This window comes from Phalacrocorax aristotelis, chromosome 5, assembly GCF_949628215.1.
Source record: "Phalacrocorax aristotelis chromosome 5, bGulAri2.1, whole genome shotgun sequence".
NCBI classification, from domain to species: Eukaryota; Metazoa; Chordata; class Aves; order Suliformes; family Phalacrocoracidae; genus Phalacrocorax; species Phalacrocorax aristotelis.
Genome location: NC_134280.1, coordinates 54,864,761 through 54,889,125, shown reverse-complemented (window position 1 = coordinate 54,889,125; position 24,365 = coordinate 54,864,761). Strand labels below are relative to the sequence as shown.

The 24,365-nt window shown below is 38.2% G+C and overlaps 1 protein-coding gene across 2 annotated transcripts; it reads right to left on the bottom strand.

The window, feature by feature from the left end:
- Positions 1-1,256: 1,256 nt before the first annotated feature.
- On the bottom strand, positions 1,257-24,358 carry TSG101 (tumor susceptibility 101). 2 transcript variants are annotated; one of them, XM_075094639.1, is made up of 10 exons: positions 24,189-24,358; positions 18,231-18,315; positions 16,256-16,321; positions 15,502-15,665; positions 14,026-14,152; positions 11,342-11,408; positions 9,551-9,642; positions 4,306-4,508; positions 2,728-2,967; positions 1,257-1,593 (listed from the first exon to the last, which is right to left on the bottom strand). In XM_075094639.1, the coding sequence occupies exons 1-10, from the start codon at positions 24,228-24,230 to the stop codon at positions 1,504-1,506; spliced, it is 1,176 nt and encodes a 391-aa protein (XP_074950740.1). In that variant the 5' UTR covers positions 24,231-24,358; the 3' UTR covers positions 1,257-1,503. The 2 variants fall into 2 exon arrangements, with proteins under 2 accessions (XP_074950740.1, XP_074950741.1); XM_075094640.1 differs by lacking the exon at positions 24,189-24,358 and adding an exon at positions 23,235-23,375.
- Positions 24,359-24,365: the final 7 nt, after the last annotated feature.

Below are 24,365 nucleotides of genomic sequence, written 5' to 3'. Positions count from 1 at the left end.
ATAGAAACAATGACTAAAGTTACTCCTCAAAGCCCATAGGAAGTTAGATAAGGAAGAATTAACCACCTCCTCTGTAATTAATATTTTAAAACATTACAATATAATGTAATATTTAATCATTGTAAAAAGTGTAATCATCATTTCAATGAAAAACGAAAGGCCTTATGCTCAGCTTTTTCTAACATTAGGACACAGCACGTAACTTAAGAATGGAAATAGAGCACCTGATCAAGTCCAGAGTAGATTTTTAATATGGACTGCAGCTGGTGATACTTCTCAGAACAAGTATTTTAGAATAAGCTGAAAGTGTTGCTGAAGCAACTTCAGTAGCAAAGGAAAAGCTGTAGCTACTGTACTGCTTTCCCTTATAGCCACATGACCAAAATAGCACCTGGAAAGAGAGCACACAGCAACACTGTTTTATGAAGACAACAGGAAGATGATATGAAGCCATTCTCAAAGCTTTCAGAAGATCCACAGGACTTAAAATTTTTGCAACGTGAAGTCTCACACAGCTTTTTAATATGAACTCCAATCTCTTCAGATCCAATGGTAACATGAACAGCCTTAAAAACAAATGCTCAGTTTTGAGTCCCTTCAAGACCAAGAAACTTTGGTTTTTGAGCTATCTTTGCTCAGGCAACATACAAAAAAGCAAATGGAGGAGGACAGCAGCATGCTGCTGAGAGGCGACAAGAGCAGCACCATGAATCCCTACAGCCCTCCATGCTGGGAGACGCTCCGTACAATGTACCCTCTTGCAGACAGTGCAGTGTGTGTTGATACGAGCTCTGTCCAGCCAATGCAGCCAGAACCCATGCTTCCTGTAGCATCTGGGGTGTAGCAATTTCCACCTGGCAGGTAGTGCACCACTAAGTGCAGCAGCCTTTCTTTTTCCTAGCATTTTCTAGTGGAAAAATGCAATACAGATCAAAGCTTTTAAAGACACCACAAGGTATACTCCACTATGACTGTGATCTGATGGTAGAATAGGCAAATCAATATAACAGTTACTAAGCTCACTTCAGGAAAACAATCCTTGGATGTCAACAGCTACAGTTTGACACAGCAAGGCCTTGAAATCTTGAGTTTCCAGCTTTCATTGGTCATAACAAAGGTTAGTTACACTGAAACGTGATTTTTTTCCAGTTTGGGACACTGAAATATCTTCCAAGTCTCAAAAGTAAAGTGAAAATATGGTTAAGCTGACACTGCAAAAGCCAGGCCTGTTTGTAAAGAAAGCACATCATACACAGTTCTGTAGAGGAAGAAAGTATGCCACAAATTTTATTCAGCATAACTCCACCAGCACAAAGATTACAGGAGATAGAAAGTGCATTAATAAAAGCTAGTCTTTACCAAAAAGAAAATATATTATTGATTCAAAATATCTTACACTTGAATGATGGAACAACTTCTTCTGGGCACCTACTGATAAAGAGAAATATCATGAGAATGGCTGCTTCATAAGGAAATGTAACTTCCCAGTTAAAGTCTGAGAATTTAGTAGAGATCACTGAGTCCAGCAGTCTTCCTTGCTTTCTGCATTAACGCCCTCAGCTGGAACTGCTTGCGAGACAGAAGACGTACATGCTGCAGAAACAAAGAATAAAAACAGCTGGCTATTGGGAAAGTTTTGATATAACCTTAATTATATTGCAGTACAAATTTTCAAAGCATGACACATTCCATGACCCACACAGGATATTAAGTTTTTTGGAAACACTAAATGCATTAGTCTACTAGATGGTATTTTCTTGGCTTAAAATGACTTGTAGATAGATGGCTACCAAATGCAATAATTACAGTATATTTTATGTGATTTTACTAACTCTGCACGTATTCTTATAAAAGAGAAAAGTAGTAATATGTACTCCAAGGTGAAGTCAGACTAATGCACTTCTCATGGGGCAGAGAACAGTTCTTTTAGCAGTAGATAAACAGAACTAGCAAGCTACATAAGAAGGAAATAATATGTCTCTACGTAGTGCATTGTACACCAGGTGTTAAAAGCAAAGCTTAAGTGGTAACCTGGGGGGAACCTCAGCTGTTAGAAAAAGGAAGGACTGGTAACTCTTGTTACACAGTGGCCCCAGTATAGACTACTGCCGCTTCTGTGCACTAGGCCTTTCCAGATCCAATGGCAACATCAATTGCTCCAACGTACACATCTTGTGTGGTTTTATTCTGCATTTAAAAGTGATTTTCATCTTTTCAAAATAACAATGGCCCTTATTTCATCTGCCATCACCATGCACATCAGTTTAAAATAAAGGAAGATTATTAGATCAGACATTATGAAAACTTTGTGCATTAAGGACAGCAAAGAAAGGGAAAAAATTGTCTAAGGTCTCTGCTAGAGACGCAAAACTAGCAGGCTTTTTTTTTTTTTTTTTTTGCTATGATTCTAACACTCCACTGGCTGCCTCAGTAGAGTCATCCACAGACTGCAAGTGAAAAGCTGTCCGAATGCTCTAATCACCCTTAAAGTTAGTTTCTCCAGAATTAGGATGCAAGCCCAATGGAAAGCTTATGCTGACACTGTTGCACTCACCATAAATGCTGTAATTCATCTTTTAAAACCTATGTTTCAATGTATAAGTATTCATGTTCTTACAGGATCCTCTTCAGTGAAGAAATCACTAACATTAATAATCTGAAGAAAAGTGTTCAAAGTATTTAAACACATTTAAAATCCACATCTTATAAGCATCCCAAGAAACTTACCTTTAAAAAGACATCTAGATCTATCACTCCACGCCTCAATGCTTCCCCAAGATAGAAGATGGTGTCTTCAATTGCGTTTTCCTCTGCATATAAGTTCAGGATCTGCTTGTAAAGGGGTGCTGTAGGAATAATAACTTCATCTATGTCATTATTTTCTGACTGATTTTCCATTTTCTCTAAGGCAGAACTGAGCTCCTCATCCTTCTTCTTGAGAAGTTCAATGTTCTTGTCAACTTCAGCCTAAAAACAATTAAAATGTTTCTTAGGTCTCGAGCTAAATGTCTTCTTGTAATACAACTGTCAAGATGAAAGATTTTTAGACATGCCAGTTGATTCTTTACTTCTCTACTCATTTCGACCATGATTTCTACAAAAGAAATAACTACCAATCTATAATTTTTTGATTCCTTCATTTTAAGAAAGCAAAGGCTGTTTTAGATAATGTTAATCCATTACCAATTTGTAACTGTAGAGAAGGCGCAGCTAACAGTCCAAGTATTTTGAAGGTGCCACATAAGGAAAAATAATCATTTAAACTAGCTAAAGGTATAAAAGCAAAGCCAAAATAATTTTATTTGGAAATGTGTCTTTTGGAGTAAGTTCCTATATAAGTTTGCTGAGCATGGATCACACACTTAACTGTATTGACAGGAAACAAAATATGCCAGCTTTACCCACTAATGGTAACTATAATTTAACTGCATCTGTATGAGAAGTACCTCCTTTTCCTACTTTTGAATTTGCCTCCTGAGATTTTTGTTATCCCACAGCTAACACGCTGCAAGAGACTGTACACCACTGTGTTTTCCTTGTATCACTCAAAGCCGTACAGACCGTTATCACATTCCATTCTCTCTGCCCCCACTGTCTTTTTTCCAGGCTGAAGTCCTAGCTTACTTAGTCATGTCTTATTTAGAAGCTGTCTGTTATGCTGGATCATACTTCTCGCCTTTGCATTGAACACCTACAGTTCTATTATGTCCTTTCTTTCCAAGTTAGGAAAGACTAGAATTACACACTCTATTTAAAGTGGGCACATCTTACTACCAAGCAATAACACAGGGAGCAGATGGACTAAGCAGATGTCAGGCCTTTATGCCTAGAAATTCCTGCAGTTTTTCATTATGAATAGGAGAGACTCATGTCTGGGAAAGGAGAAGCCTGCAGGTTGTACAAGGAGGCTGTGACTAAAATCAGCGTCTCTGCACTAAGACACTGAATTGTTCTCCAGTGCTGCTGTTACACATTATTATCCAGAAAATGAGACACAATTATGAAATAATCTCACACTACTGATATCTTTCACAGGGAGGACAAATAAAAACAACATTGTTCCTCTACTACTGAACAATGGCATTTGTACGATACATGCAGGATAATGCATCTTATGGTCACTGCTATTTCTGACTTGCTTCAGTCTGAACACATGCACCTCAATATGGAAAGGGAATATATATTTAAAAAGCAATCCACTGGAAGCTTTAATATTTCTATCATGCTTAATAATGAATTAATTACATGCTTCTATTCACTACTAGGAATACTCAGATTACAGAGCAGTGTTTCATCTCTGCTTACCACTTCTTGGTCCAGGCGAGTCACCATCTCTTCCAGTTTCTGGTGTCCTTTCTTCAGGTCCTCTTCTGTCCGTTTCAAGGCGTTGAGTTCTGCTTGTGCACGATCCATTTCTTCTTTCATCCGCCATCTCAGTTTATCACTGACTGCTGAAATAAGGGAAGCTCGGATGGTATCCTCACTGATAGTTCCATCTCTACTGGGTCCTGCACAAGAAAATTCACAAGCATAAAATTAACTCTGTTCTGCACTGGCTTCAGTATAAAGCCAGCCTGAAAAAAAAAAAGCAGCTAACTTGCTGCATGTACCTTAGCAATATGAGACAGTAAAATAAACTGTTTTCTGTAATAATTTTCAGAAGCAGTGAAGAGAACACAGTGAGATAAGACACATCAAGATGTACACAAGGAAATTTAAGAATACACATCCATTCATTCACTTTACTATTCCCATATCCACAACCTTCCTTTAAATTAAAAATGGGCTGGGCTGGCCATTTCCCCTGAAGACTGCAAATGTTGTTAGTCCAAGTGTTTAAAGAAGAATAAATTTCTGATAAACTCTATAGGAATTAATGGATACATGCATTCAACCACAATTAATGTAATGGCTGGCTCGAGACAGTGACTTTTCCTATAGGTACCTTACTTTGAGGCTTGCCAATTACTGTTGGGTTTGGGCTTTTGGTTTTTTTTAGGATTAATAAAAATGGATGAACACTAATCTAACAAAAATAATTTCAATGAATCAGATCTTAACTGCTGCCCTTTTGTATTTATGAATACGTAACAGCAGGGTCTGTTAAAGTAACAAATTACTGGACAGTATCAAGCAATTAGAAGGCTACAATATGATCTAGTCTTTCCAATTGGTTTCACAACTATTTTCATTCAGCCATCCTAGGGCAGGTATCGGAGGGCAGTGAAACAATCAGCATTAATGTAGAACGTTTGTTACTGAGGTAATCTTACTTTAACAAGCAACATTAATTAAAAGATTATAAGGTAAATCGAGAAATGCTAATCAATCAATTGGTATATGGTTTGTAGAGATGTTGTGGCAGACAGAAGTCAGACGAGAGTCTTTTAGGTACATGTTCAGTGTGACATGGTCACATGATCATTTCTCTTTTTAAGCTTCTGCAGGATGGTACTGTAATTGGAGCGGGGTGGGGAAGAGCACGGCTTATAAAATTAGGTAATGGTACCCATGAAGAACCTGTAAAAATTCTCTCTGGATAAAATACTTCCTTAATGTTAGTTGAATAAAAAGTACTAGTCAAGCATACAGAGATTCTGTGGAATTAGTTATGCAATTTGATTCTACCAAAAGCAAGCACAGCTATTTTATGTAAGTGTAAGACAAAGATGATGACGTACAATTTGATTGATGGTATACTAATTTGCTAGTTTAGCTTGGTCCACCATGTCCTGAAATTCAGGGTGAAGCAAACTACTAACCAATATTGGTTTAGTGTTATATAACTACCATCTGATAAATGACCAATGTTAACAGTTAAACAGCAACAGAGGCTGCTATGTAAATGAGTTACAACAACTGAGGTTACTACCTTTTTAGATTGTTTTGGTTGCTAGATACAACTTTTAATTTCAGTTTATTAAATCACATTTCAATGCAGCAATACCAGAAAATAATAGAAGAAAACAAATTCTCTAACATATTTCATTAGTCCCTCTCCCTCTGAAGCACTTCTGCAAATCAGCCTTTTAATGAGATTACCTAATTTCAAGAGTCTATTCACTAACAGCTTTTTGAATAGAAAGGTAAATCCTTTATGTCTGTCACAGTTGTGCATCTGCAGACCAGGAAATTTAGATTGCTCTAGAGAATATAAAGTGGCTACCGGTGTCAGAAGTCTATCTGTGTTTATCATAAACCACTTCAACCATTCTTCTGTGAGAAAAGTTGGAGTGTCACAGTTTCCCCATGCTTGTGCCTCACACCTTTTAGATCAGTGAAATTTCAATTGGATTGTAACAACTACTAATAAAGCAAGAATTATAGCAGGTTTCGTGCCTACACTTTCCAACTTTTATGGATAAAACGTAGAGATTTTAAGTTCTGTAACCAGAAAGAAAATTTGCAAAAAGACATTTTACCAGAGTACCTTTTTATCCAGAGACACAGTCAGCAAAACTCCGAGGTTGTTGTAGCATTACATACATATTTCCCAGCGCTCCAGATCTCAAAAAATTACAAAGTCAAAAAAATATTCATCAAGGCTCCCATGAATCTTACATAGCTAAAGGAAAAACTATTAACATATCTTTTGTTTTTCCTTTGCAAGGGTCCAGAAAAGTGTCTCTAGTCAGCTGAAATTCAACCAACCTCTTCACCTTTCATAATAATCACAGGCCCTCAGAAGCGACAAAAGCAAACAAGCAACTCAAACCATACATGGATTTTGCCATTTAAACACAGCAGTTCAAAGATTGGTAATTTTAGAGTAAATTACACTAAGATAAACAGTGCTAAGTATATTTTTGAATGTGTTATTGATAGTACTCAATAACTAAACTAGTACTACACAGAAATAAGATTACAATAATTTTACTGCAGTTATTCAGGAAAAGGGTGGGCTGTTTTGAAATTTTAGCATTATAGTATTCCTGGGGTAGGTTGGATATCTTCCTGATAATCAGCAACAGTCCAGAACATAGTTTAAAAATCTCAAATTCTGCCTTTAGAAACAAGCACCTGAACAGAAAATGTAACAATTTTCTGCTAGGATCTCATCATAATTAGGAAAAAAGAAATTCTTTGGAGTGCCTGTTGGTATTGTTATACTAACAAATGCAAACTGCTATTGACAAGACCGCACTCTTCAGAATCCTTAAAACATCCAGATGATTTATTTTGCACCTCTGCTGCTTAACAGAACAAGACTGTATAAATTAATCTCTTCCCTATGCTTTTCACTCTATTCCTGTCCACAAAACCTACAGCAAACTAGATATGTGGGAAAATAAAGCTATGCAAATGACAAAGAGGAACTATGGGAAAATGCACATCATGCTTACTAATCTACCAAATTATTCTAAAATTAAGAAAACATCATATTGATAATTAATAATGTGAGCACTTTACTTAGAAATTTACATAGAAATTTACATAGAAATTGCACCAGAATTTTTTTAAAATAAGCTAATTACTACTGGAATAAAAGAGATTGAATTATTAATCAACTGGTGTAAAGATAGCCTTATGAAAATAGGAATGTCCCAACACTTGATCTGATTTATAGTTCTGGCTTAAGCATTTCACCCTGTTGCCAGTCAAGAAGATTATTTCCAATATTTGGTAACTATCTATTAGAATCAGCAACAGAAGCTGGCAAATAGCACCATACACACAAACCCAGGAATCATCATTGCTGCTTCTTATGAAAAGGAGAAAAGAACAGTACTTTCTACACTGAGAAGCAAATCCTAAACCAAGTCAGTCAAACTATCTGGGACAAAGAGTTTATTCGCTGTTTAGGACTTTCTGTTTAAGGCAGACAACTGTAAACGTTCATGTTTCAAATCAAAACAAGAAGGTCCAGTTTTACTTCAAGAGTAGCATTAGCATTATTTCAGTTACTGTTTACTTTACATACTGAACTATTATTCTCTAATACAAAGTCAGAATCTGCCATCAGTTCTACTTTTTTTCCCCCTGATATCCCTCATTCTGGGAGATTTTATACAAGGCTCACTTTGACAGTGAAGTAGTAGTAGTAAAATCACAATACACCTAACACAATGAAAGTTCACACAGAAGTGCCAACAGAGAGGAAAGAGCTCTGTTGAACATACAAAGGATCAGTTTAATACAGCTCAATTAGATTTTATGTATCTTCTTAAAGACCATGAACCCTTAGCATTTTCTGTCACTTCCATAATTAGCCCACCTTGGGGAAGATTTTATGGCACACAGCCATTAAATCCACAGAGCACTGAAACCTTTAACCTTTACCAGGCAGAGTCTGGTTTCAGAAGTGACCTTACAGAATCATCAAACTAGTAACTGCAGCAGAAAGCTAATTAATGGCAGATGATTAAACAGAAAGAAAAAGCCTGAAGGACTGTTTGAAAAAACAGCTATTATTAAAAACTTAAGCTACTCTGAACTTTCATTCAATTCAGACTAAGCTTACTATAGGAAACATCCCACCGCAACCTCCACAAAACTCTGAAGTTGTAGCACCTGATATGCTCCTAAATAAACTATCACAATAAACCGTAACCAAACAATCTGTACAGGAAATCAACATTTGGAGTTGAAAGAAAAAAAAAAACTGTACTGTAAAAAAACAAACAGTACTATAAATACAGTGGATGATTAGAGAGACGTGTTTGCATTTCACTTGGCACACGAGATAAACCATGTATAACAGGTGAATGACTTTTACCTCACTGCCTCAAAGATATCAGTCTAATGTTAAATTGCCACTACAAAATCTGGCATTACAACACGGTATCAGATGATCTTACTCAGGACCTGAAGTGCCTTCTATGATATCTGGCAGATATTCCATCTCTGCTTATCTTCACTAGGTATGAAAATGAGGGAAAGAAATTATATAGGACATATCTATATTTTAAATTAACTCTCTACTACATAAAACCAAAACTGGATCTGTTAGAGAAAGATGCTGCATGTTCCCTGGAAAGGTTCTTTCTGCCTCCCTACACAAGAGCCTGTAGAGACCATCAATTCTCAAGGACCAAATTACATCCCCCCAACACTGAGCGCTGGCTGAGCTACCTGAATGGGATAGCAGCTTTCTTGCAGTGTGCATGGTAGACACATGTCACCTCCGAGTGGAGATGACCAGTGAAACAATCAACAACTTTCAGAAAAGACTTTTCTAATTCAGAAGGCTGAAAGAACATGGATATGAAGGATGGGATCAGGAACAAGAAGAATACAACATACAACTTACTGTTGTTTCCAAATTCTGTAACAACAGAACAACTCCTCAAATATTTTAAGAGTGAAGTAGAAGCATCTATCTTCCTTTGACAAACTGTGAGCTTGCTTTGTACCCATTTGCGTGAAAGAAAATTTCAAAATACACAGAGCTCTGGAGCAAAGAGTGTGTATGAATAACTGGGCGTTCACATGTTAAATGAAGAACCTATGGATGCAAGAGACTACACATGACCGATACTCTGAACAAGGTCACAAAAGTCTACGTTTTTACCACATAACTGCTCCAAAAGCTACTTTCAAAGCTACTCACCAACAGTAGTCACAGGAGGCTGAGAAGGGTAGTACTGAACACTAGTAGTTGGTGGAAATGGAACACCACCCGGATAAGGATAGTTTGGGTAGCTGCTTTGACAAAGAAAGATATATTAATGGTATGTAACTATTTGTAAAATATCATCCATGTATATTATCTTTATGTCACCATGTTAAACGCTTCTTTACGTAAAAAAATGTTTAAATTTCAGGCCAAATTATACTTTTTATCTTTTCCTGTTCACATTAATGTCTTTCTCAATTTGTATTTCTAGTATGATTTAAGAAGATAAAATTTTAACTGAAAGCCAACCTAGTTATTGCCTGGTCAAGCATTTTGATCATTCCAAATTCTCTTCAATCTCTTAATCTTGCCATGCAATTTGTAACTTGCCATATGAAAACCCAAAAGTATCCAAAATAATTATTCTAGCTACAAACTCACAAACAGCAATTTCAATTTAATAATTTTTAATATGGGAATATTCAATAAGATGACTGCTGAACTGCTTTATGGAAAGCTAGAGAGGTGTGCAAAATATGGTTGCAAGATAAAAATCCTCCAGATATTCTCAGCCATGTGCTGAAGGAAAGCAAAAGTATTCATTTGCTCACTGAAACAATTGCAAGATGACATATGACAGTTTGCAATACCTTTCTAAAATACATTTACTATAAACTGAAACAAGGACTCAAATTAGTCAGTACTAGCCTGACAAGCACTACATACAGCAGAGTATTAACCATGGCTGTAAGTAAACAAAATGGTCCAAGAAAACATGTAAAATATAAAATAAGCATATTCTGTGGCTCTCCAGATAATTGTAAATTTAATAGTTCTTAAAATCTTTAGTTCATAAATAATATTATTTTTAAAATAGGTTTTCTGTTATTTATTTTTGTTCAAACATTAAGAGCACTTCAAATAAACGTATTCAGGAGGAAAAACATTGCCATAAGAACTTACAAAAATCCCCATTTTTCACTTCTTAAAATATAACCCCCCACCTTCCTAATGCTGAGTGTTTTAACTTTTTTTTTTAAATCAAAATGTTATACACTACAGCAACTCCTCTTACACTCCTAAGACAAAAGCAGGACATAAAGATAATAATAAAAATAATTAATTAGGATGTGAAAAAGTGTAGCTATACACTAGGAGGCAGCAAACAACATCTATTTGCTAAGACAGAACTGCAAGTCTTCTGGAGAAGCTTTAAGTATATTATATAATATTGTTTGGAATAAAGAAATAATTCTTGTTTTATATTAATCAAAACCTTTTAAAATAATTTTGTTCCCTTCACATTCTCTTAGAGTGCTCTGAATTAAATCCACATTTATGCTGGAGTCAAGGTTTGTATTAACCCAGCAATTGTTTTGTTCAATCTTTTGAGTTGCTAGTTACCCAAAAAAATACTAACAATGCTAATAAAAAACCCAACTTGCAGGGTTACATTTCTTTCTATATCATGCAAGCATATCAACCTTATAAAGACTAATCCAATATACTAGTGAAGCACGATAACATCTGGGAGTTAGGTAACGATTTTCGAAATATATCTACCGCCCAAGTATACTGTATTTGAAGAACGCAACACTAAGAGAGCTAAACCTTTCTCAAACTTTCTTCTGGCTATGGACAAGACTTCAGTCCTCACTTTTAAAAAAAAACTACTAACATGATGATTATACAACAAATATATCATAAGAAAATACAACTAAGACTAGATACTATTCAGTGAAACTGTCTATTAGGTAAATGACGACAGTTCAATGGGGTTCTTACCTTGGGTTTGGAGTGCTTCCTGCTGGATAAGGAGATATTCCACCTGGAATGCCCGGCACATAGGAAGCTAAATAAAATAGTGATTTTGTATATTTTTATTTTTCAGAAGTTTAATATATATTAAGACCACACTTATGCTGCAGTCAGATGCTTTTCAAAATATTATTAAACAATGATACAGTGTAACACAGCGAAACAACAGGAGTAAAGTCATTCTGTGGCCAAAACCCCTCAATAATGCGTACCCTGCATCCTCTAACACCATAATTTCTCACAATACTCCCAGACATTTCCCATGCTGCTCTCATGCAGCTTGGCAAGAGGGATACATGCAGACGTTTGTTGTGAGCTCTCTCTGTGTCCATTGACCAAGGCAGCTGCTTACCCTCAAAACACACAAAGGACTACACTGCAGTGGACCTTCCCTCTATGTATTGACCTGTTAGAATTTCCTTTCTGCATCCAAGCACATTTTCACAAAACACAGGCAAGTTTTGCATTTCTGAAGATTCTACCTCAACTACCAACTTTGGTTTAAATATTTTCAAGGGTATTTTGTTTGGAGGGAGAGTATAAGAACTGTAATTGAAGTCAATTACACGCTCCCTAGAACCACTGGCTAGAACACCTTTCACTGTATATTTATTTTCTTCTTAATCATTACTTTAAGCTAACCACTGGATGGATAAAAATGGTTATCAATTTAAAAATCCACAATGCATAGTTGTACTAAGTAAAATATGGATATATAAGAAAAAGTATCTGCAGCTAGGGAACTCAAAAAATTGCATGTTATTACAGATGACACACCTAAAAAGCTGCCTCCATTTTTATTACGTAATAGCTGGAAAAAGAGAATAACCTTTCCAATGTAGCCATTGTTTTTTACTCACTAAATAATGAGTGTATCGTTTAAGTATCTTCAGAGTAGCTAGACTTCACAACAATCGATTAGCTGTTTAACAATCCCATGATGTTCTTATACAGTAGTTTCTGCCATTTAGAAGTTATACATCAAAAAATTTTATCAGCACATACAAATGTCTAAGGCTTTAACAGTCCTAGCAATTTTAAGTTTCTTCTTGGAAATCTGGCAACTCTATTATAAAAAGCATGTTTTGAATATATTTATTCCACATTTCTAGTAATTTTAGAAATATTCCATCACATAGATTTTTTTTTTTTAAAAGCTGAGCTATTTTCATCCTTGAATGCTTTCAAATGATTCAGCTTTTTAAAAAGGGCTTCACTTCTTGTTAAACAGCCTATCTAGAACTTTAAAAACCCCAAACCTAAATGCCTGTAAAATAAGGAAAATCTGACCACACTAGTAAAACTAAGTAGCTATGAACAATGTGAAAATCCCGAAACATTTCCACTAAAACTACTTCAGCTGTGCTAGCACTGAGTGACTACAAGAGTAATTGAGTGTGTTTTAATGGATGGACCTTCCTTAAAGCACAATACAGATCACAGTCTCTCCTAAAACTATACTTGTACTGACACCAACTGTTCTTGGAAAATCAGAACAGTAGAATCATCTAGTGCTCTTACAGGTAGGCTAGCGATGGACAAGCTAAAAAGTCCCAAACACTTACCTACCTTTAGCCAACTATCTCTAATGGTCCCATTTACATTTGCTACCCCTTTCCTCATGTGTTAAGAGCCTAAGACCCTCTTAAAAATGGTTTCTGATGGAACTGTAATGAATAGTACTTCAGCTTTTCAGGTGTGACACTATGATCTGATGAAAGCTGTGTTTCTATAGAAAACAGACAAAGCCTTAAAAACGCAGCAAAAATATACAACCCCAAATACAGCTGCTCTACCATTAAATTAATGTAGGACTGTTATTGTAGCATTAAGCAACCTGCAGCTAATCTGCTCCCCCTCCCTTCCTGCCCCAGTCTTTGGCTGGAGTAGGTCTACTCTACTGGGTTTATTTTTTTTCCCCACCCAACGCAGTCTCATTTTAGAAGATTTTCTAGGTTATTCTGTTTCTCACTTCCCCTTTTTCCCCCACCCACCTACCCCCAGTCTTTAAAATAAGATGCCTCCAGAAGTTAAGACCTTAAGAAGTCTTGAGAATTTTCACAAGACAAGAAAGAGGATTAAATTAGAGTACCAAATCAACAAAGAATGGAAAATCACATGGCAGGGTTTTTTCATTTTCAGCCAGCAATTATTGAAAAAATAAAATAATTTAAAAACCCAACAGGAATGTGGTCATAGGAAACACAAGCAGTATGCTTTTGCTTATGGAATCAATAGTTGCAGGAAACTTAACAGATGGACTTGTATTATCAGGATAAAAAAATTTAAGATGTAAAGACAGTTATCTGAATAATCTCTTTTTAAGGTTATCTCTGAATGTTGACAGGTTACTGGTTGTTTTGAGCGGCTTGGCGGTATTTCGTTGATTTTTTTTTGTGTGTTTGTTTTGTTTTGTTTTTTCCAATACAAACTTGATTTTTCCCTCCCTTCCAAAAGTTGAAAAAAAACACCCATTCTTCTAACATAGCTCAAAAAGGTCAGGTACAGCACAGGCGAATTCATTAGCCAGCAATATAGAAAGTCATTCTAGAGTAAAATACATAATTTGTTGACAAACTATGCATAGCAACAAAACGCTTTGGAATATTACCATGATTACTTGTAGAAAATTTGTAGCCATGACCACTTACTAGTTGGTGGTCCTGTTGCCTGGTATGGTGGGTAGCTTGATGAAGTGGTAGGACGAGAAAAGACTGGAGGTTCCTCACCAAACACAACAATCATGACCTGAATCAGTTCTAGCAAGTCTGACTGGGGCTGTGAGAGTAAGAAAATCACAAGTTGTTTAACCGACAGTTTAACTGACTCTAATAACAAAACGGTACCAATCCATCAGCTCTCAAAAGCCATCCTTTTATTTGTGGGTTTTAAAAATATTTTAAAATATATATATGTGTATGTGTACATGGCCATATTTAACTTCCTTGATGGATTTCTTTACAGATTCCAAACCCAGACAGCTGGTATTTGAAATAGTAGAGCAAAATACAGCTGCAGTAGTGCTTACACTTAGAATAAACTGAGTAGTACATAGCTCCATATCAAATGCAGGGCAAAAAATTACTAAAGATGACTGTTCAATGATGGATTATAATAATTTTTTAAAATTTAAATCCACTCTCCAACATAATAAAAAGTACAGATCACTAAGTTTTCAGACATTTCAATTTCACACAGCATATAGCGTTTGCTCAGGTTCAGAATGGCTCAAGAGAAAAAATATTCTAACCCACAAAGGACTGGCACAAACCTCCTTTAAATACAGCTAAACTAGGCTTCTCACTTTATAACTACATTTAATATAGGCATGATTTCATTTCACCAAAATAAGGACATGCAGCACCAGATTAAATATCCTACTTCCAAATTTTCTTAGCTCTATAATCCACGTACTTACTTTTACCAACCTCTCAAACTGAATGAATGCTGTATCACCTACATCTTAGATGATCCTCTTGCTTGTGCAAGACCTACATCTTGATCTGGGCAGTCATTTCCCACTATTACCATGCAAGTGCTGAATTCTCACCCATGCTTAATAAAATTATTCCTGTTAATCACTTTTCACAGAACTATGCATCTTGTACAATTCTTCTGACCTTGTCCGCGCAGTTTATCTTCTTTACAAGTCCATGCTTATGCCAAAACTTCTGAGAGGCCTGCACTGCTAAATGCTGTATTTATTGGTAAAACAAATACATCCACATACTCAAAGCTCCAGCAATGATTACATAAAGAATTCCAAGTGCTCATAAAAGTCCATTTTAGTCACAGAGATTAATTTCAGCCCAGAATTGTTTGACAGAATTTATAATTTCCCTTCTGTAAATATTCTTATCTCACAGATCTTCTTCCTATCAGTTCCTGCCAGGGAAGGACGCCTATGCTGCACTGTTTAATCAGACAAACTGTAACTAAAAATGCAATTAACCAGGCGACAGAATGCAACATCCTGAACTTTAAGACATTAGAAATAACCGGTTGTTTTCATTTAAAAAAATGGTTTAAGATGTCAAATAATGAGGATTATGGGTTTTGTTAAAAATTATACATCTAAAGGAATTCAGAACTGTGCAATTTGAGGGCTTCAAGTTCCCTATACTTACATATTTCCACTCATGCAGATAAGGAAGGTATATCTTTCCATTTGCATCAACGTGCTTCCCAGTTTTTATTGTCATAGAGCTAGTGGGTTTAACAAAACAAATTGGGGGGTTGAAAGGATAGGTGTCCAGCAGCCACAAGCAAATTGGGATATTGTATGTGTTACCTAGAAAAGATATTTTGAAAGATTTTAAAAGTTACTCCAACTCTCCAACTGCCCTCTTGTATCCAGAGTAAAAAAAACCTCCTAAACCCAGTAAATTCAACAGCACAGGGTCAGAAGCCAAAATATATTAATAACATTCAACAAAGAGCTCACAATATGCCCACAGACTCAACATTTTTCAGAACAATCTAACTTTGTTTTACAATTTTAATTTACCACTAATATGTTATCTCGTTTGCTCTCAATGCAACATTACCAGGCCCGAATCTAAATTATCATTATCTGCAGCAATAAATGGTTTGCAACCCTCATTTGAGAAGACTGACAAACGTACAATACTGAGAGAAAAGAGATATTACAGAGCTGTACGAGACTGAAGAAGCAATGCTCAACATTACAATTTTATTCCACAGCCAAAATAGGGAACAATTTCTTTAAAACATTATACTTTAGAGAAGTAAAGGACTTCAAGAAAATAGCAATCACTGAAGTAGAGAGGTTGAACCAGGACAAATCTAAATAGTTTTTTCATGTAATTTGGGAAAATAATGGTGGTGGTGGTGGTGATGATGATGATGATAAATTCATACCTCTGTAAGACACAGGAATGGTTCCACTGAGGCTCATCAACTCCCTAGATGAGCCATCGTTAAAAACTGAAAGGGAACAAACAGTATTTTTAAACCAAACATTATTTGCTACCTTAATCTCTGTTCAGGTTATACCCCTTCTATTTATTAGCATGAGTTTTTAGATGTTACACTTATATAAACTCAGGTTGAAAGGTTCTGCTCTTGCACATTTGTGGACTAGCAAATGATTGCCTACATTCAGGTAACTTATGAATAACATATTTCTGAGAAATTAGTGACTAGCTGTTGTCAAACTACCTTCACTACAAATAAAACTGTTTCCTCATTCAGAGACCAAGTAAAACACACTGGAACCATACAACCTGCAAATCATACATATTGCTGCGAAGATAATCTGAACTCAAACTTAATTTAAAAAACAACTGTCATTTTAGGATTACAAAGAATTCCTTATGTTTTCTCCACACAAACAGGTCAGCAAGAATACGGAAAGTTACTGGGCCACAGGCATTTATTACATAATCAGTAAAGGTAATTTAACCAAACGGTAATATACTGAAAAGGAAGAAATGCATTGTACTTGACTCACTGCCACATCTTAGTCTTAGTTCACGAAGTGCAAAACAACCCTGACCTCAATTTACTGAGTTACTGTATTTCATTTTCCCATCCTTTCAACCCAATAGATTATTCTTGGCTGAATAGATCAACTTCTGGTAATAAAGCTTTTATGTTCCCAATCTCCCCTGGAAGTTTCCAGTCATACTTTAAATGTAGCTTATCCCATATGATTCTTTTGGTGCTAATGTTCTGCAAAGGTAGGTAGAACATGTTGGGACTTAAATGGGGGGTTTGTATTTCATTATTAATATAAACCTGAAAATTATCTCAGCAGCAATGTAACCATTTTCTTGTTGCTCATTTCACTGCTCCAAATAATATCAATTATCTGTAAGTGATTCTGTTCTCAGCCTTTCCCAGGCAGCTTAGAAAAAGTTAGGTAACACAAATGAGCTTCTTGTTACAGCTCAAAGCTATCTGGAATTCTGATCACTACTGTTATGCAAGCTTGCTACTCAAACCACAGTCCTTTCACTATTGTTTTTAATTCTCCAGTCACGGGGTAATTTTTATTTCTGTGACAGCTGCTGGCTTGCAGGTATCCAAGTTAAAACTAATTTATCTTTTACTTGACCATGTCCCTTCATAATACTTCTCAGTCCAGATTTTGAATGTAGAAAGCACAAGTCTATAAAGTCTCTGATGATGTATTAGTAATATAAATTAGCTCACAGAGGAACCCCACAGGTGACAGTTAAAAAGAGGTGATAATAAGGATGGCTTCAGCAGCTACACTGGCTCACTGTATCTTGTAAAACCATACCCTCAGCCTCTGGAGCTCACTTTAGATACCATTTTCATTTAATCCACTAGAATTTACTCAGAGCCTTTAAAATAGCAAACAAACAGTGTCTGCCATCATTAATTTACATTACAAAATCCCTCATACCAATCTTCTACGTACTTGACTATGTTATCTTCATACTCTTAGGGACTGACACAACTACTTTTATCAAAGTATTTGTTAAATTGATTTAAGTTCTTTCCTATTTAGAAACTCTAAAAATAGAACTCTATTTAGAACTCGAAAAATTTATTTATACAGCAGCAAAGCTGAATTTGTAAGATATCAGCAATCTCTGGACACCAAGCGATACGACTTCACTAAGCGATTAACTAAAAGTTAAGCTCTGAAAAATGCCACACTTCTTGGCAGGTTAGATAGACACAGTAATACAGAAAGGTTATTTTAGAAAATAACTGTGTTTCTGAGGAAGTATGATGTCAAAGATCAATACGAGAAACTCAAATTATGTTTTCTAATTTTAATCTCGATCTTCCTCATAAAAAAACTACCAAATACAAACCATTGAAATTTCAGTAACAAAAATTTTCTCATGCACGGACTAACCGTATGAATCCATGACAGGTTTGAGGTCCTTGTACTGAGAAATAACACTGGTTGTCTCCTGTACAGTTAGGTCTCTATACTTATACTGGAAAACAAAAGAGAAAGAATTACTTTAGAGACTAAATTTTCAACGTAATTTATTTTGGTTTTATTTTACCCAATAGACTGCATTTATGAGAGTTTACATTCATATATGGACATTCTTCTCCACTCTTATTTTGAAATAAGAATTTATTTACCTATATATAACTGAATGCTGCCTATATAACTTACCAAACTTTAACAAGTTGTTAAGATGCTTTTAGTCTTAAATAAGGGTCCGTATATCAAGCAATTTGGGGAAAGTTATTGCATTTTCATTCACATTCTACCATAACCAACAGTATCTGAGTATGTGGATCTTAAAAATGCATCTCAGAACAAATATAGTGACATTTTGAACGTTCCTGATACACAGCTATCTAGGATCTGAACCTCACAGATATCTTTCATACCACTTTAAAAGCATCTCAGTATTTATCAATCATTGATTAGTATCTTCATGTATTTTATCAACTAGAAAGGTGTTTCAAAGCACGATATTATCAGTAACAATATTGGTTTCACGCCCTTCCTTTTACCAGGAGCAGGAAGCACAGCACAGATGTGTAAAATACAGATACACTACTACAGAATTTAACAGTCTCAGAACTATTATCCACAGACAACAAAGGAGATGCTCCTGGGCAAGAGAGCGCCAAGTTTATCACGTGGCACAGCTCTTTAACCTTGTAGCTGTTCCTCCCGATAACTACCATTAAAAAGAAAGCTAACACTGTCCCTTGACAATGTTTTCATTTTAATAAAATTTAAAAGCCCCCAAAATTACAATCTTCAGATATCTTAAGGAACACAGACAGCATCCTTTCATTCAATAATGGTAGGAAGGCAAAAGGCCCAACACAATGAAATGTCCAATAACCAAAGTACACAGATGTTAACAACACCTGAACAAATTAATTCAGACATTATACAAAAGCAGAGTGTGGTGCCACAGCTCCAAATTCATTCATGGGTTGTAAAGCGTACAAACTTCCTATTCTTCCTATTATCTACAGAGATCAATAAAGATACTACTCCTGGGCATGATAACTCTTATTTAGTGAGCAGAGATGAACATACCATGTCACTTCGCATAATGCCACCTCACTCTACAAAAAGCACCTGTGCTTTGGGGGATGCTGTGACTTATCTTCCTGAAATGACCAAGAGGAAAACAGCCATACAGTCAGTCTGCAAAACACTGGTCTGTGGGAAAGAAAAGCAACCCCTCCGGTAGGGATGCGTGCGCATGCAGGGAGACCCCGGCATAGAGGTCAGTCAGGCAGAGGCTCAGGGCACCATCTGGATGCTGTTTAGATGGGAGGGCTGCAGCAAAGCATTTAAGCCTCCTCTGGAAGGTGGGGCCAGGACTGGGAGTGTGCAGGAGGGGCTTGACAGAGGAGAAACAACTTTGCTAGCATTTGAGTACATTCCTCCCTCCTTCTTCCCCAACACCTAGCAGAAGTGAGAAATAGATAACAGGCATTGCTAGAACATGGAGACAGAGGTCTGTGCAATTTCGCTTAGGCCAGCCAGAGACTGCCAGTACCTACCCACATAAATAATTGTGTTACTACAACACGAATGAGAGCATGTCACCAACTACTTTAAGTAAGAGGGGGTCTTTTTATAGGAACATACCTTATGGTACAGGATATAGACTTAAGAAGATTGGCATAATCACTATTATTGGCTTCCAAAGACAGAAGTTCCAAACAACCGCAGGGTTCAGAGTCAGGATTTAACTCCACTTTTGGCACAAGAGTCTCAAGTCAGTTTAGTCAAGGAATAGATAAAACAACGCCTGCCTGCTCAGGAGACATACTGCGAGTCTGGTGGATGACAGCGTTGATAAAACCTAGATTTGGTTATCTGGGGTGCTTTTAAAAATTAGGTCCAACACCTGAAAATTAAAAAATCACTTTCATGTGTCTCTTAAAACTAAGTAAAAGAGTATTGCTGCAAATTGTTTTTACACTGAGTGATGAATAATTACTTAAAATCATAGAATCATTTAGGTTAGAAAAGACCTTTAAGATAAGTACAACCATTAACCTAGCACTGCCAAGTCCACCACTAAGCCATGGCCCTCAGCATCACATCTACAAGTCTTCTAAACACCTCCAGGGATGGTCACTCAGCCACTTCCCCGGGCAGCCTGTTCCAGTCCTTGATAACCCTTTCAGTGAAGACTTTTTTCCTAGTGTCCAATCTAAACCTCCCCTGGTGCAACTTCAGGCTGTTTCCTCTTGTCCTAATGCTAGTTACTTGGGAGAAGAGAATGACACCCACCTCACTACGGCCTCCTTTCAGGTAGTTGTAGAGCGCGATAAGGCCTCCCTCTCAGCACCCTCTTCTCCAGGATAAACAACCTCAGCTCCCTCAGCTGCTCCTCATCAGACTTGCTCTCCAGACCCTTCACCAGCTTCGCTGCCCTTCTCTGGACATGCTCCAGCACTTCAATGTCTTTCTTGTACTCAGGGGCCCAAAACTGAACACAGTATTCAAGGTGCGGCCTCACCAGTGCTGAGTACAGGGGAACAATCCCTTCCCTACTCCTGCTGATCACACTATTCCTGAACAAGCCAGGATGCCGTTGGCCTTCTTGGCCACACTGCTGGCTCACGCTCAGCACCCCCAGGTCCTCCTCCACTGGGCAGCTTTCCAGCCACTCTTCCCCAAGCCTGTAGCATTGCATGGGGTTGTTTTGACCCAAGTGCAAGACCCAGCACTTGGCCTTGTTAAACCTCTTACAATTGGCCTTGGCCCATTGATCCAGCCTGCCCAGGTCCCTCTGCAGAGCCTTCCTACCCTTGAGCAGATCAGCACTCCCACCCAACTTGGTATTGTCTGCAAACTGACGGAGGGTGCACTCAATCCCCTCATCCAGGTCATTGATAAAGATATTAAACAGAACTGGCCCTAACACTAAGCCCTGGGGAACACCACTTGTGACCGGCCACCAACTGGAGTTAACTCTGTTCACCACAACTCTCTGGGCTCAGCCAGCCAGCCAGTTTTTCACCTAGCAAAGAGTACACCTGTCCAAGCCATGAGCAGCCAGTTTCTCAAGGAGAATGCTGTGAGAAACAGCATCAAGGTCTTTACTAAAGCCTAGGCAGACAACATCCATACCCTTTGCCTCATCCACTAAGCTGGTCACCTTGTCATAGAAGGAGATTAGGTTAGTCAACAGGATCTGCCTTTCATAAATCCATGCTGACTGGGCCTGATCACCTGTATGTGCTGCATGATGGCACTCAAGATTATCTGCTCCATAACTTTCCTCTGCAGGAGAAGTCAAACTGACAGGGCTGTAGTTCAGGCCCTTCTTGTAGATGGGTGTCACATTTGCCACCCTCCAGTCAACTGGGACCTCCCTGGCTAGCCACCACTGCTGATAAATGATGGAAAATGGCTTGGTGATCACTTCCACCAGCTTCCCCAGTACCTTTGGGTGGATCCCACCTGGCCCCATAAACTTGTGTGTGTCTAAGTGGTGTAGGAGGTCACTAACCATTTCCTGTTGGAGTACGGCAGTTTCATTCTGCTCCCTGTCTTTCAGATGAGGGGGACTGGGTACCTGGAGAACAACTGGTCTTTATTAAAGACTGAGACAAATAAGGCTTTAAGTACCTCAGCCTTTTCCTCATCCTTTCACTGTGATTCCCACCCACCCACCCAATAAAGGATGGTGATTCTCCTTAGCTCTCCTTTTATTGCTAATGTATTTATAGAAACATTTTTTATTGTCTCTTACAGCAGTGGCCAGATTAAGTTCTAGTTGGGCTTTGGCCCCTCTAATTTTCTCCCTACATAACCTCATAACATTCTCTTAGTCCTCCTGGGTTGCCTGACCCTTATTCCAAAGGCCATCAACTCTACTATTTTTCCTGAGTTCCAGCCAAAGCTCTCTGTTTAGCCAGGCCGGTCTTCTTCCCTGCCAGCTCTTCTTTCGACACATGGGGATGGCCTGCTCCTGCAACTTTAAAATTTCCGTTGAGAAGAATGTCCAGCCTTCCTAGACCCCTTTTCCCTTCAGGACTACCTCCCAAAGGATGCAGTCCCTTACCTCTACTTACTTAGTAGAGATAAGCTTGTAGGATTCCAGCTACTGCCACAAGCAAAATTAAGTCCTACATCACCTATTAATTTCAGTACTTAGATCCAGATAACTACAGAAGACAGAAGTTCTGTATATTAAAATGACATATGAAGCAGCTTTTCCTAATGAGGATGGCCATTCTAAAATTTTTTATTATTTAAATCACAAAGTGTACTCTTCTGTGCTTATTTCTCTTTTACATTCTAAGGAGTACTAGAATATTAGAAGACAATCTTTTCCTGTGTTCATACAGTAAGTAGCTGAGCATTTCCAAGAAATATCAAAATCTCTTTGGAAAACATAAGATCCTAGTGATTTCTACAAAGATAACTAAAACTGATTAATTTGAATTCTTAATTTCTAAACTTTTTTCTCCTCCTACATTCTCAGATGGCAAATGCATCCTCCTCATTTGTACATATCACAAAGCAGATCACAGAGAGATGAACGTTTTCAAGATCAGACAGCAGGTAAATATCTGAAGTTAAATTAACTGCTTATGTTCACCAACTGAGGCTTAAGTCTTTTATTATTTCACACACTGAACTATTCAACATGGGAAATATCACTAAGCTTCCCTCTATAAAACAGAAAATGTAACTATTTTTTTAAAGTAATATGAAACAGTGAAACAGTAACTTCATTTTTCATCAGCTATTAAGTACACTGAGCTTTGAACTTAGCTACAGAAAGCCAGATGGCACTAGGGGTATAAGATGGGCAAGCGCAGGGAAAAGAGGACATGGGACTACCTTCAATTCTGGTTCTTCTATGGCATGGTAATAATTTAAGGAAGACAGGTGTATACAAATACATACATGATCTCATTTGCTGACACCAAGTTGGTATTCAGCACTCATTTTCAAGCTGATTAATTCACTTGTGATTCCAGGCAGGTGAAAGATCCTTTAATAAGGTTTCTTCAATTTTGATCAGATCCTCGCCTGTCATACTTCGTTCTAAAATTTTGCAAATATCATGATCAAATGTAGTTTAAAATATCCCACCAAACAAAACCATCGTTCCCCATACATGTTCAGCCTTATGGGTTTTCATTTCAAGCAGCTGGACAAAGCCACATTTTCACCTGAAGAGCGGCACTACTACATGTGGCTCTGTAGGATTTAGTGATTAATGATTTAAGTCGAAAGAGGTTTTCTTGTTTCCTTAAACAGGGGTGATAAAAAACCCACCCGTACCCTAGTCAATGAAGTTGAATTTGCCTTCCACCTCAATTTAAGCAGTGAATGTGACTCTCGCTACACGACCCAACAACTCACACCGCAGCTCTGATCGACGGCAGGGCAGCCGCAGTTCGGCAGGTGGTTTCTATTCAGCTTTTGCCGGCAATACCGTAACCCAGAAGTAAAGTTTCGTAAGGCTACAAATAAGGAAATACTTCAAAGGCTTTGGTGCACCACGCTCTCCCTTTGCAAACCAACTCAATCTGCAGTTTCCGGGCGGCCGGACGCAACCCTTGCACAGCCGCCCCGGCGCTCCCCGTAGACTGCCGGCCCCGGGCAAAGCCGCCGCCTGAGGCCTGTACCCGACCGCCCTGCGGGGGGAGGCGGGAGCGGGGGGCCGGAGGAGCCGCGGGCCCCGCTCCGCCTCGGCAAGCCGCGGGCAGGACCCCGCTCCCCCCCTCGCTGGGGCCGGGGCTGCCGCCGCAGAGGCAGAGAAGGACGGGAGGAGGGCGAGCAGAGGACAGGGGCGGCCCGCGGCGCCCATCCGGGAAGGGAAGGGGCTCTCGGCGCCCCCGGCCGCGCCGTTACCTTGGCGAGCATTTTCTTGAGCTGGCTCTCGGAGACCGCCATGGCGGCCGGCCCCTCCTCCGCCCTCCCGCCGCCGCCGCCGCCGCCACACACCGGCCCGGCCTGGCCCGGCCCTACATAAAAACAGGAAGCGGGCGCGTGGCCGCTTCCGGCAGCGACAGCACCCGCTTCCGCCCG